We start from the raw sequence: 13607 nt of genomic DNA, 5'->3' as shown, positions 1-13607 counted from the left end.
GCAATATAGTTCATTCATCTGGTACAACAACCGAAGATACATCTGGCTTAACGTTCCCAAGACAGCGATTCCCTCCAAAGACATCAATCATACATACGCACGCATACACGCCCACATACACACCACCGGCCACTTCTTCGTTCCGCACCATCGTACACACGCATGCACCGCGACGACGCCTCACATCTCCACACCCCACTCCGACACGCAGCAGAGACCGTCCAAGAACGAGTGTTCGTAGAACAGCCCTGCAAGAGAACACACAACCGCTCAGACAAACGTCGCGAGAGAGGTGGGCGAGTCGATACTCTTCTTGTACCCATGCCCGAAGTGGCGTCTGCCCTCGCCCCGTGCCTTCTGCAGCACGTGCTCCATCGCTTGCAGACCTGACAACACTCTCATCAGCACACCATCATACACAGAAACCCAATGCGCATCGCAAGGCAATAGACAGACACCCACCCTTATCGAGGTCCTCGAGCGGCGGGCCGAAAGACAGCCGCACAAAGTGGTGGCACGGCGAGTTGAACAGGTTCCTCCGGTGGGACGGGTTAATATCAAAGAAGATGCCCGGGATCACGATCGTCTTCTCCTTGAGCAGCTCCTCGAAGAACGTCAACCCGTTGTTGATCGGCGCGGGCAGGCCCTCGAGGTCGAGCCACACGTAGAACGTCGCTTGCGGCGGCACGCGGACCTTGAGCCCCATCGCCTTCAGCCGCGCGAGCACGTGGTCGCGCTTCGCCTTGAAGTGCCGCTGCAGCGAGAGCTTCTCCTGCTTCACGCGCTCGGGGTCGAGCAGGGGGATCGCGGCGAGCTGCAGCGGGTGGTTCGCACCGCCGTCGAGGAAGGAGCCGGATTGGGAGAGCGCGGTGACCAGGTTTTTGGGCCCAACGACCCAGCAGATGCGCCAGCCTGGGAGACGCCAGTTCTGTGGAGGGCATGAGTATCATCTTGTCTAATACGTTCAATTTGCTTACCTTGGTGAGACCGTCAATGATGACGACGGGGTCCTGAGGAAAAGTATGCGATTAATGCTGATGCACACCCTCGGGGAGTTTGCTTGCTCACTTGGTTCACATCCTCAATGAACTCCGCGCTCGACACAGACTTGCCATAGTCCTGATCGTTCTCCGGGTAGATATACCACGAGTAGAACTATTGCACACCATTCGATCAGTCCAAAAGCCTTCGTTTCACGCGGTAGACGCACCTCATCCAAGATGAGCGTCGTGCTCGTCTCGCGCGCGAGGTCGACAAGGGCATGCAGTTCGCCATCTCGGATGACCTGGCCCGTCGGGTTGCGCGGGTTTGAGGCGATAATGACCTGCAGACCCTGGCTCCGGATGTCCTTGCGCGTCTGCTCAATGTTGAAGTGGTAGTGGTCCTCTTCCTCCAAACTGCGCAATGAATCAGTGAGTAGTCGACGAACGCATCTATTGTCGACTTACGTAGTAGGGACAGGCACGAGCCGCCTGAACGCGCTGAGGACCTGGTCGTACGCGGTGTAGTCGGGGACTTGGTACGACTACACATCGCCTCAGACAACACACCATTGTCCACAATAGACAGCATGCTCACCGTGTAGACATCGCCGATGACCGCCGCGACACGCGACAAGCCGGCGCGCCCGCCGGGGACGATGCACACGTTCTCATACGTATATTGGCTCTCCTTGCCCTCGCGGTACGTATGGTTGTAGAGTTTTGCTACCGCCTCGCGGAGCTCTATCATCCGCGCCCAGGCACGTCAGCATCACGTCACCCTCACACTCCAACAAATGCAAACACGCATACGCACCCTTGACACCCGTGGTGGGCGCGTACTCGAGCGAGTCAACGGGGACGTTGATAGACGTCGGCCTTGGGGGCGCGTCGGGGATGGGGCCCGCCTCGGGCGCACCCTGGCCGAGGTTGGACCACTCGTGCGAGGAGGCGTAGTTGAACCCGTTCGCCATCGCGCGATCGGAACAGTAGATCACACCGGTGCTGCCCGGGTGCTGGATACCAGGCACGGTCTCCTCATCCTGTCGAACACGCGTCAGCAGACGTCTGACGAGACGCCATAGTCGTTGCGGGGGGAAGATGTTTCGTGAAATAGCAGCGGACGCTGCGAGGACACGAGTAACGCGGGTTTCCGGGTAGAGTGCGCAGCAGACCGTTACGAGGGACTCGGAGCCAGTCCCTGCCTTCCCCTTGGAATTGACCACTATCACAGGTCTACCGGCAAACCCTGGGAGGCAAGCACATACGGCAACTGTGTCCGACACAGCTTACCAGTAGCATGGCTGGTTCGAGCAACGTGCGCCTCGCCGGATTGGCTAGCGGTACCTAGTGGGCGCCGCTGTGTGCCCGCGAGGCCCGTATGCACGTCGAGCGATGTCCCTCCGACTGCATACACAGTCGTGTCCCCTTCCCACGAAACACTAAGCATGCAATGCAGACGTACCGGGTTGACAGTCTGGGGCAGAAGACCTCTGGGGCCATGTCCGGCAGACTCACGGAAGATCTGGGTGCATAGGTGAGCGGGTGCATATTCAGGGAATGCGAGCGTGTCTGCGCACCCTGTGAGCCTCAGACTGGCTTTCGTGGTGCATGTGCTTCATGGCGTCGTCCTTGACTCTGTGTCAGATATTATCTCGCGTGCCGCTGGACGACTCACGGCTTTCTTGAGAGAGAGTGAGGGCTTGGTGTTGAAGTGGGGGACGGGGATGGTGGCGGCCATGGCGTCGCGCGGGGGATCTAAATATGAGTGACGAAGTGAAGAGCTGGGGGAAGTGCGAGAGGAAGACTGGGACGGGGTGCTGGCGACGATCAGATTGGTGCACTGCCGGGCACGATGGATGCCCCCGCGTCGACGCGCGCAGCCTATTTTCGGACTGTCACGTGGGTCGCGTCACCCCACGTCAATTGCCCCCGGCCGCCCTGGCCTGTGCGCGCTCCCATTGGCTCGTCCTCCCCGGCCGCGCGCTGGCCCCCCTCGCGCTGGCCCAGCATCACAGCCTGACCAGCCTCACCTCCAGCGTGTGTACGGCGGCACTGCGGCAGGCCCAGACACGCCGCAGCCATGCCCAATCGAAGGGGCAAATGAGATGCTGCGCGGTCGACTTCCTCGGGCAACTCGAGCAGCGCTGATCCGGAGAATCTGCTGTGCGCCACCAATGTCCCTGCGAATAGCGGAAACCCGTTAGCGCAGCATGGAAAGCATGAAGCGGAGAGCATGCCATGAGGTCAAGGTGCTCTGTAGCCTCTTGAAGTGAACGCGACGATGATGGTTCGAAGGAATGCTTACCGTCTCTCGCAATGACGAAGAGGAGGCTTTCTGTACACGTATCCCGTCCTATTGTGGCCTCTCTAGTACTTACTTAGTACTGAAGTCTCGCGTAAGTGCTTAACAACCCATACATGCTCGACAGACTCGCGGCATTTTGAGCTCTCGTGCGGAAGACGCGCCCGTCGAATGATCCGCCCACGGGCCACCTCCCTACCAGCCGGGCTGACCATCTGCCGTCAAGATTCATCCGCCGACGGGTGCGTCCTCCGCTGGCCCTCCGGGCGCATCGGGGCCGTCGAGGGCCGTCGCCATGTCCGCCAGCGATCGATCGTTGCGCCGCGCTCGATCATGCCCGATCAATTGTGGGCCGCTGTGGTCGCGTTTCACCATTTAGCTATCTGCGCCGAACGTCGCAGGCTGGATGTGCTTGTGGACACAGAACTTGAAGGTGGTTGAGATCAAGAACAAGCTTGAATCACGGCGAAAGGCGGCCCATCGGAGATACGCGGTGCATAGAAGATGACCCGTGAGTATTAAATGAATTGTGACGCCAAGCAAGACTTACCCTGAGCTGTATCACAGACGCCTTCGTGAAGAGTCTCGCGAAGGAAACCCGTTAACCAAGACAATGTCGCGCATGGCATGTTGACGAAAGCCGTGGGTGTCCAGAACAGTGCCTAGCGAACATCATGAATTCAGGGGCCATCTCATCACGAGTTTGCGCGTGGTCTTCTCAGTGTTCCAAGGCTGCCGTTTGCATTCTGGAGCGACATGAGCTGCTACAAGCAAAGACCAGTCCTTCAGTCAGGCGTCCACCAGTCTAAGTAGGCCGTCAAGCACGAGTTGAACTCACTTCGAGGCCTTGACGAGGGGTATCTCGAAGGCAAACGAACTCTGGGACCCAGAAGGCTATATCATTTCCAAAACAGCTGGGAGTACACACATGTACCGCGTCCATCTCCGTATGAGCGAGGTGGCGCACACCCGCCTCAGGTAGCGATGTCCGGCGTGAACTACTGCGGCGAAGGCAGAACCCCGTCCTCGAATGAGCACACGCATTGTCATATGCGTGCTCGACACCTACAGACACGCCTGCGTTGACGAGCTCTCGAGCCAGGTGTGCTAGAGGCGCAGCTTCGACTTGATGTCGCGTCCGGCGACTCCGAGTCCGACTGGATTCGTGCCAGCGAAGCGAACACTTGCAACGGACTGGGCAGCTGACTGCATTGCGTGTGGAAAGGCAGCGCGAAGGAGAGTCGGCAGCGTATCTGTGATGGTGGCGACGCACGAAAACGAGCAGACGAGAACGAAAGAGCGACCTCCGCCACAAGGGATCTCCACGCTGGATGACTTGGCCTGTTCAACACGGTCACATGACAGGGTTTCGCCACTGTTCGCGACGCGTGCTACACGCGCGACTCGGACTTCGATGAACTGCATGCGGCCCTCCCATGAACCTGTTGTCGGGGCGACCAGAAGCAGTGGTATATGGGGTGAAAAATAATGAGATGCGGTGACTACAAGATCAATAGCAATAGATACTAGTAGCGCGACGACGCGGAGCAAAACACAGCTATTAGTATGGAGGATGTCGGCGACAGCGCAATTGGCAGACGGCAAAGCAAGATATGCGCATCGACAGCATAGCAAGTACAGGCGCGACAGAGCGAGCAGAACAACGCCCATTCATTGACTCGGACACGTCTCCCGATGACGCGTCAGGAAAGGGGCAACAGAGCTAGTACTTAGATGCGAGGATGAGCATACCCAAACAGGCTAGTAATATGGCCACAAACGTTGCTAAGGGACCATCTGGACCCTGAAACAAATTGTACGAGACCATGGCCTTTGTCTTCAACCACGCCGCTTGAAGTGGCGTTGTCTCCAGATTGTTCAATTCTGAACCGTCAGAAGTCCAAAAGCAACCGCTTGTCAGCATCTTGTCTACATGATAATGCAATATGCAACTGTATAGGGCGCTTCAGCAAAGTGGGCAAGCAAAGCAAATCGAACCAGACCACGCCGAAGGTCGATATTCTTTGGATCTTCGCGTCCGCCGGCGATAGCGCATGGCTTGCGATCGAGGTCATCTGCCGATCTCATCTGTCTTAGTCGCAGCGTCAAGATCCTTCCGCTCGGCAAAGTGCTGGCCATTCCAGGAACAAGGTCTTATATGCCAAGCCTGCGACATCCCAAGTCCAGCGATCAGCACTCCGGGGAGGAGTTCGTGCCAGTGGTATTTACTGCGGCTCTCCAAAGTACGCCCATCAGGTCCTTTGCCTTGCGCTGTAGCCTTCAGCAGCAACTATTGCTCTCACTGAAGCTTGACTGCATACCGGACGATCCAGTGCGTTGGGGCCTACAGAGTAACGGACCGATGTCGAGGGTTCTAGTAGGGCTGCTCAATTCTCGCCGCCCGTTCGTCGGTTCGTCGGGCACCTGCCCCGTAAGGCAGGTAGCATCAGATCCGGATCAAGCCCGGCAGATTCCCGACTAATCCAGCCACCGCCTACGGACAATGGCGCTCAACGACTCGTCGATACTTAGCACTGACCGATACGACCTTTCACCAGCCAGAGGACGAGCCTAGGGTGACTCGGAGCTCAAGCGCTCAAGCGCTCACGTCCTGGTTGGTTTACCGTCGCAGAGCTGTGAACGGCGATTTCGAAGTTAAAGAATGTAAATGTAAGATGCATTACATAACATTTTTAGCAGTCAATGTAGGTTATTGTCGGGACAGATGAGAGAGCGGCAGGGGAAGAAAAACGCGATGAATAGCCCGACTAGAAACGAGACTCAAGACTGTGAACTGACAGCAGTGAACACGCGCGTTAACGGAAAGTTACTGCTGACTACCTATGTGATTATGTAAGCCCACTGATAGCGAGCCCTCGACACTGTGTACATGCATCCCATAGCAATTGGCAAGATTCAAATATTCTGTGGGTATCGTACACATCCGACACCTCGTAAGTAATGTACAGTCGGGAAGTGAGCTGACCTGAGCTCGTTCTCTCGTTGGTCCTGCCGCTTTCGGTAGGCGGTGGCTGGATCAATCGGGAATCTGTCGGGCTTGATCCGGATCTGATGCTACCTGCCTTACGGGGCAGGTGCCCGACGAACCGACGAACGGGCGGCGAGAATTGAGCAGCCCTAGTGACCGAAAGAGCCTAGCGCCGGCGCCCGGAAGCGAGCGTGATCGCACCACAACCTGCCTTATCGGGGAAAGTCCAGTTTGCCTCCGCACCACTCCGCCTTGCCGCGGATGCTTCTTGGTGACTGTCCCGTTTCGGCAGGAGGATCTTGCGAAGATGTCGTTGTATCACCCTCCTTATGCAGTTGTCCACCGTTCACACCCTACGCGGTCCCAACTGTCTTCCGACGGCTGTTCGGTCGCGTTACGAGGCACGCCGGACTGACACAATGATATCGATGCCAAACGTCACGAAATCCCTGAGGTGCTCATTCTTATGCACATTGAGAACGGCCATGCAAGGGTAACCTCAGCGAGGTTAGTATGACATAGATGTAGTCATATGGGAAGAGCTGAAACACCTTGCTTGCTGTCCAGAACTCAGCAATTTTGTCGGTAGCCCCTATCTATTATCTATAAACAGGGACACGGTCATCGATTTTCCAAGGCCACTCAAAACCTTAATCCCACACGACGCTCTAGAATTTCGACCTCGAAGCGTACCATACCAAGGGACAAAGGATTGTACCGTTTGGAAAACGCCTCGTGTGGCCACCATGGAGACAATAGCCCAACAAAGCGTTCAATGCGCTCGGGCGGGTCTCACGGCTCGGCTAACTACGCACCCCTCGAACTAGCCTATGTGGTTCAAATTCACCTCCTATCCAGTTTCCCGGAACTTCTTTCTCGATGTTCGTCCAGTACGCCGGAACTGATCGACTGGGTCACGAGCGCCACAGTCCATGAGGGCTATAAATAGTCGTGGCCCTTTCTCCGCTTTGTTCCTCACATCCCACAGAGGTCCCTGAACACGAAGACTTCCCATATCCCGACCACAATGTCTTTTTACCACCCCTACGAATCGCAATTCAGCAGCTGCTACGATTTCGCGAGTCCCTCTGAGTACGGCCCGGGAGCTTGTGTAACCGACTTCATACCTGGGTGGGACGGCCTTTATTTCAACCCGCCGTTCCCAGTGCTGGAAGGCACAGAACTGTACACCTCGGACGCCGCTGCAATCCCGTTGCAGACGACGCGCGCGTACAACGGTGCGCTCGCCGCGGCGTCGACCAGCGCCGCTCATCTCTCGCTAGCCGGCACATTCCACCCCGTCCCGCCGGCACCGTCGGTTTCCTTCCATGAGCTCCTCGGGAGCTTGCCGATCGCTCCCCAAGTTCCGTCGCAGGCCTATTTGGACGTAAAGGTCGATACGGAAGACAACATCGCCGTACCTGTTGCCACCTGGCCTCAAGTGGCCGCGAGCACTAGCTCGCAAGGAGCGACCGTGCAGGAAGAGGAGCTAGTCTGGGACGAGCCGTTCCGAGTGGTCAAGAACGATATTCGCAGACGAAAGGTTTGTGAATGGCAGTCTCTCCTTCATTTCGAATGTTGACAAGGATTATCTCGACAGAGAACGTGTATACTCTGCAGAATAACCGTGAACGACGACTCACGGAGTCGCGACAGACACGAGATAACGTCAACACACCAGAGTCGACTGCCCCCAGAGAAGCGTATTAAGCCTCTCAAGTGCACCCAATGTCATACAATGTACGTCGATCACCCTTTGACATGAACAACGCTGACAGGTTTCCATTTAGTTTCCAGAGCAATCGGACCTCCTCATTGCGCAGACATCAGAAAAAAACTTGCAGAAAATCTGTGGCCGAAAATCAGGCTCGATAACACACCGCGCATTGTGTTCGTAACGCCTTTTCTCCTTTTGAGCTTCTCGTAGTTCTCGTGCTTGTGTAGTTGCTTTGCGATGTACGCCACTGCTGTCGTCATTCCAGGTTCGTGTTGTGTTGTATTGCTGTCGGATGTATCCTCTGTTTATTCTTAATGCTATCTTGGCTGTGTCCTGTTCGTTCGAGATTAAAAGGAGTGAATGAGTTTGGTCGAGCGACGGGGTTGAATGTTGAACGACTGCGCCACCACCGTGGCGCAAGCGTCGCCGCGTCGTCGCTCAACGTAGCGCTCTGGAGTCTGAGTCCGATCAAGTCGGAGTGATAGACTGCGTCAAAGTCCACGTGACCGTTCACCCTTTCAACGCGTACCACCATGTCCGTAGCCTCGCCGACTGTCCTCCCCCGTGGCGCACTCTTCCCCATTCTCCTCCCGAGACCGCCACAGCCGCATCCTACACCGCTGCAGAAGTATGGAAGACCAGGCCGGCTCAACAGTCGGCGGAACTTGCAGCAGGAGATGGACGACTTGAGTGATGAGGAAGACGAGCTCGATGATCTTGTATGCGCACGCATTCGCTCCCGGGCGCTGTTCACTGACGGACGTGCGTAGGAAGCAGATATCAGGGGTAGAGGATTCAACTTCCTTGTGCCAATCGGACGCACGTTCACGCAACACGAGGAAAAGAACGACGCGAGTGTAAGCGACGACGTTATCGAGCCTCTGGGCGCCCTCACGTATCAGACAACCGTCGACAGGGAGGAGAAGCTTCGAGTGATTCGGACGGTTCTGAGCATTCAGATGAGGAGGAGGCGTCTGTCATGGACGACGAGATTGACTCCGAGGCGGAGGAAGACCTCGATGCCGACATGGAAGATATGGACGAGGAGGCGGGGAACATAACTGGCGAGACCATTGACACTAACGAGGATGTTCTAGACGACTCAGACGATGAGGATAGTGAGGACTATGAGGATGATGACTAGTGGACCTCTCGTTGAATGGTGAGCTCTACCCCATATTCACACTCGTAGCGTCGACCGATTTATCCAGTGCTCACGCACAGAGACCGAGTCGACACTCCCATGATCTTGGCTAGCCCAACGCCACTCGCACCAGACGTTGCCACCGCTCATGCCATTGAACGCGGCCGGCACGTAGGATGGGTCCTCCCGATATGCAGCACCACTCGCGGTTGAGCGCACTGCTTTCTTTGAAAGCAACTCATCGCATGCCGGTTTTCTGTATGGACTACAGCACGACCATCAGGCCGACTATGGGGCGACGATGACAAACAGACTATTAGAGCACAGGTAGTGTTACATGTATTTGTCCTTCATGCAATGAACGAAGGGTCGAAAGGACCGAAGGCCTTCTTGAAAGCCTCAGCATCCGACTTATCATCTTCCTCCGATTGTAGACATGTTTTCCAATCGAACCGTTCTTGCATACCCAACAGCATAACCAACACTTGTCTGAACATCGCATCAAATATCAGATCTTCGCACGAGATCCAAACATCCAAACGCGCACTCACCGTCCAAACTGCACGCTAAACGGCGCATGGTCCCTGAGCAAATGCACCATCTTCCGCCCGTCGGGCAGGTCGACGCGGAAGTAGCTCCCGCGCCCGCCCTCGCAGCTCCGGAGCGCCTCCTCTGCGTCTGCCTCAAACTCGATGCCGTGCCGGCGGCCCTCGTCGAGGAACGTCGCCTCAACCTTGTCTTTGAGCTTTTCCGGGACGGGCACGATCTGCACGTGGGCGTGGCCACCTTTGGCTGAGAGCCGGCCGACCTCGAAACATACCGGTGCGGCACCGTGCTTGGCGTACAGTGAGCGTAGTGCGTCCTTGTACCTTGAGCGCGGGTTGTAAGGGGTTATCTTGGGACATGATGATCTGGTGCGTACCGGTCGGTCTCCTTCACAATGGGGGGAGCAAGGTCGGGAGGTATAGAGGAGTATGTTGGGTAGTGGGTGATAGGAACGACGAGGACATGCCCGCCTCCGGGCACCCTCGGTGCATTCGGGTGGTCTTTTGCTGTATGTGTAGGGATAATTTGACCCTTTGGAAGTGTGACATAGCACTCTGTGCCAATCGAGACGATTAGGTGTTTCCTATGCGTAAACCAGCTATCAGATCTGAGTTGCAGGAGCACAAAGAAGGGCAACGCACGCAAGGTTAGGATTTGACAAGCAGAACCAGCACTCGTCGGCTATGCGAGGGAATTGAGTCAGCGAGTACGCAGGGGGCAGTAGTCATGAGAACGTACGAGCAATCTCTTTCGGGGGCCCTCGTCCACGACCGCCGCCCCGGCCAGCACTGGGCTGATTTGCAACAGGACAATCCTGGATAAAATGGTTCTCACTCCCACATGCTCTGCATACGTAGCCTTCCTTCGGCTTTCGCCCCCCTGTATCACCAACCGCGTTCTTGACCGGACAGTCTCGTACGAAGTGACCGGGCTACACCATGCATCTCAGTCAATGTAAAACAATTTAAAACGCATATTACGATGTGAAGCAAACACACAGACCTCGTTGCAGACCTTGCAGATGTAGCCTTCTTTTGGTTTTGCTCGGTCCGGACAGTCTGTTATGAAGTGCTAGGTTGCGAAGGACATAAGACAAGGCCCGCACGAAACAATGTCGGACTCACATCTGGCGCCTCGCAGATCTTGCATTTGTAGCCCGCCGGAGGCTTGCCCGGCTCTCCATCTGCGACAGCGATTAACGAAATCGAAATTGCTGATAGGAAGCATCCACCCCTTACCTGTTCGGCTACGCTTCCCTGGCTGCTTTACGTCGCCCCAGCGGTAGTTCGCACCCTCATCCGACTCAAGCGGTCGCTTTGGCGGGCGCGCGACCTCTCCTATGAATGGGTTTTGCGTAGCGTTCGCTGGTCGAGGAGGTGGCGGACTGTCTGGGGTGACTGGCGCTACGCTGAACGCATAGAACCACTGCCATTATCGCAGCTGGTCACTGAAGAGACTCAAGTGTAGACACAGCCGACTCACTCGCTGTTTCTTGCCCTCCGTCGGCGGCCCGCCAAATGCGCCCAGACTCACAAAACGCGTCACGCGCCCGTTGTCCTCGTCCCACACGAACGGCTCACGTTCCCAGAACTTTGGCGGGCTCCCTCCGCCCGCAGCGAAGTGGTAGCGTGGCTTCGTTCTCTGGGCGATCTCGGCGACAGGGTCAACCCCAATGGACAGAAGAGCGGGGTCGGGAAGAGGAGCATTGGATGCATGGGTAATGGATGATGGCCAGGCGTTGCTGATGAAGATGTCGACGAGTTGGGAGGTCGCCGCATTGGCCTTGATGGCGGCGAGCGAGGTGTAGTTTTGTTGACCTCCGGGTTTTGAGGTGGTCAGCGTGTTAGACAGTAGTCTGTCTACTGTCTGTGACGTAAAGTAGGGCGAGGTGAACCCCTGCAAGGGTGGCACATCAGTGACGGCAGGACGCCTTGAGGGTGAATACATACATGCGCCGATTCAGATGCAACATATAGATTGGAATCGTATGTACCTCCAAGGCAGGCAATACGCAGTCCTTTCGGTGTCATGATTACTCCCGACTTGTCTGGGATGTTTAACGCCAGGTGAGCTTCCCGGAGGCGTAAGTTGCAGTGAATGCGTACGGAGTAGGTGCACGCCCTTTGTGAGTGCACTTCCAGTCTTCGCAAACTTTTCAATCACAGGAGCAGGCAGTGGATGTTCGCCTTGCATGATATAGCACTCGACGGGCACTGCAGCGCGCAACCTTGTTGTGAGCAGAACATGCGAGTCGGACGAACATAGCGTACGCGACCTTCCAGTTTTCCCTCCAGCAGCAGCAGCACCTCGTCATCCTCCAAATACGCCTCCCCTTCCTCCTTGGGCTGTCCGAAGAAGTCGCCGACGCAAAGTAGGAGGTCGAACTTGCCATGCTTCGCGTCGAGGGCTTTGACTTTGGTGAAGAGCTCGCGGATTGAACCAGCGGGCGAGCCCACAGTGAGACTTCATTATCATCAGTTCCCATATCCACAGCCTGTGAACAACGCTTACATCTTCATTGAAGCCATTGGAGAATATGGCTTCAGCTTGGCTTGAACGCAGGCGGAGAGGTTGCGAGTAGCTGTGGCTGAAGATGCGTCCGACTTGCCGGTGACCTCACATGAACAGGCCCCAAGCGCTCAACTCAGCTCGGTTCGGTTCGTCCCTAAGAAGACCAAGATCGAGATCTGGCTAGAGTCGACCGAAGTTCAAGTTGGCGGTAGTGGCCTTTCTCCTTGCCTCCTCATCGCTAGTGTACGCCTTGCGAGGGTCCTCGTAGAAGGCATATCGTTTCTATCACGCGACCTGGGAAAGATCCGAGATTTTTGCTAGGCAACCTGGCATGTTCGGTATCCGGCGGATGTATAATACAGAACTTGAAGGGCGCCGCGCACTGCAAGTCTGAAGGTGCACCAGACCGGGTCTGTTTTCCTCCCAAGCTGCTGCCTAAAATTGGGACCCCCTTTGCGCTCAGAGTGTTCGCTGTTGTACCGGGCGGTAAGCATCCATTTATATAGCGTTGTTTTCCGTTGCAATACATTCTATCAATTGTAGGGTCCTCCGAGTCGTGGCCCCGAAATAGACTACGGTCGGCCAGCTACCAGACGCCACCCTAATCATGCACGAACAACCATGAGTGACATGTGTGCACTGTCCATGAGATAGCCGTAGGCCTGCCGCTTTCCTTCCAGGAGGGAACGATCCCTACGACCAAAAGGCGTCGACTCTCATGTCGACCATGGCACCTAGCGACCTTCATGTGGTCCATCGTGTGCATCACACCGTCTGGAGACTCTGGACACTGTAGCATGCCAGAGCGCGCGGGCGGCTCGCTCTCAATGTGTCTTCGCGACTCACCCGCTCGGGAACGACGGTCGACTTAGCCTGGCGAAAGAACACGGTCGCGGTGCGCCGGTATCACAACGGATGGCATTCCCTTTCTAGCCGTGAGGTCTCCATTGCTACATTTCTATGACATCGTGCTTCCCGGAACACACCCTCAGCCGGTGCGAAATCAGACCTGCGTGTTCGGCTTGATCTCTCGGTCACACATAGATTGCCAGCAAGTCAACTTGCTCAACCCTCACCTCGTTCCGCCAGAGGTAGGTCTTGTATTCTCAACAACGTGCTCCACAGGCGCTGATCACCTGTAGGTTTCTTGGGACAGTGTTCCTCTGTTACATAGCCGTGATGCCGCTGTGCTGACTTTCGTTTTTCGGCAACTTGCCCTTGAGTCCCGAAATTCCAGAGAAAACGCCGATGCAGTGTGCGCTCCTGCGCGGATCGATTGCCCTTTTGTGTAGCAGCGCCAGCCGGTGAGAGAGTATGACGCTTACCGCCTGACGCTGCTGACTTCTTTCTAGGCTAACGACCATATATTTATTCTGTGCCAAAAGCTCATGTCGTTGCGAAGAATGCTAAAGCGA

At 56.1% G+C, this 13607-nt stretch overlaps 4 protein-coding genes across 4 annotated transcripts; 2 read left to right on the top strand and 2 right to left on the bottom strand.

Annotated features, from left to right (window-relative positions):
* Positions 1-177: 177 nt before the first annotated feature.
* On the bottom strand, positions 178-2918 carry C8Q71DRAFT_245256 (aminotransferase). The gene is made up of 11 exons (XM_047917264.1): positions 2659-2918; positions 2561-2611; positions 2446-2505; positions 1798-2023; positions 1579-1724; positions 1449-1525; positions 1211-1397; positions 1069-1155; positions 978-1010; positions 463-928; positions 178-386 (listed from the first exon to the last, which is right to left on the bottom strand). The coding sequence occupies exons 1-11, from the start codon at positions 2719-2721 to the stop codon at positions 271-273; spliced, it is 1512 nt and encodes a 503-aa protein (XP_047775709.1). The 5' UTR covers positions 2722-2918; the 3' UTR covers positions 178-270.
* A 4352-nt stretch (positions 2919-7270) lies between these two features.
* On the top strand, positions 7271-8424 carry C8Q71DRAFT_909871 (uncharacterized protein). Its single transcript, XM_047929065.1, has 3 exons — positions 7271-7817; positions 7875-8014; positions 8065-8424. Exons 1-3 carry the CDS (start codon positions 7302-7304, stop codon positions 8147-8149), a joined length of 741 nt encoding a protein of 246 aa, XP_047775708.1. The 5' UTR covers positions 7271-7301; the 3' UTR covers positions 8150-8424.
* A 100-nt stretch (positions 8425-8524) lies between these two features.
* On the top strand, positions 8525-9135 carry C8Q71DRAFT_860713 (uncharacterized protein; the record flags this gene model as incomplete). Its single annotated transcript, XM_047927819.1, has 3 exons — positions 8525-8710; positions 8762-8848; positions 8908-9135. The coding sequence occupies 3 exons, from the start codon at positions 8525-8527 to the stop codon at positions 9133-9135; spliced, it is 501 nt and encodes a 166-aa protein (XP_047775707.1).
* A 350-nt stretch (positions 9136-9485) lies between these two features.
* C8Q71DRAFT_798457 (nuclear protein) lies at positions 9486-12209 on the bottom strand (the record flags this gene model as incomplete). The annotated part of the gene is made up of 13 exons (XM_047925814.1): positions 9486-9624; positions 9687-10004; positions 10058-10264; positions 10323-10362; positions 10420-10612; positions 10684-10752; positions 10806-10864; positions 10920-11106; positions 11164-11577; positions 11631-11728; positions 11787-11894; positions 11957-12144; positions 12193-12209. The coding sequence occupies 13 exons, from the start codon at positions 12207-12209 to the stop codon at positions 9486-9488; spliced, it is 2037 nt and encodes a 678-aa protein (XP_047775706.1).
* Between the last annotated feature and the right edge of the window lie 1398 nt (positions 12210-13607).

The sequence above is a fragment of the Rhodofomes roseus genome, assembly GCF_022264815.1.
Source record: "Rhodofomes roseus strain CIRM-BRFM 1785 chromosome Unknown C8Q71scaffold_20, whole genome shotgun sequence".
In the NCBI taxonomy this organism is placed as follows: Eukaryota; Fungi; Basidiomycota; class Agaricomycetes; order Polyporales; family Fomitopsidaceae; genus Rhodofomes; species Rhodofomes roseus.
This window is presented reverse-complemented; position numbering and strand designations above follow the sequence as displayed.

Excerpts from the sequence above, each read along its gene's own strand:
- C8Q71DRAFT_245256 (XM_047917264.1), bottom strand. The coding sequence starts at position 2,721 with ATGGCCGCCACCATCCCCGTCCCCCACTTCAACACCAAGCCCTCACTC. Across the intron at positions 1,011-1,068 it reads TCATTGAGGATGTGAACCAA|GACCCCGTCGTCATCATTGA; the intron begins GTGAGCAAGCAA and ends ACTTTTCCTCAG. Across the intron at positions 387-462 it reads GCTCGAGGACCTCGATAAGG|GTCTGCAAGCGATGGAGCAC; the intron begins GTGGGTGTCTGT and ends GAGTGTTGTCAG.
- C8Q71DRAFT_909871 (XM_047929065.1), top strand. The coding sequence starts at position 7,302 with ATGTCTTTTTACCACCCCTACGAATCGCAATTCAGCAGCTGCTACGAT. Across the intron at positions 7,818-7,874 it reads ACGATATTCGCAGACGAAAG|AGAACGTGTATACTCTGCAG; the intron begins GTTTGTGAATGG and ends TTATCTCGACAG. Across the intron at positions 8,015-8,064 it reads TGCACCCAATGTCATACAAT|TTTCCAGAGCAATCGGACCT; the intron begins GTACGTCGATCA and ends GTTTCCATTTAG.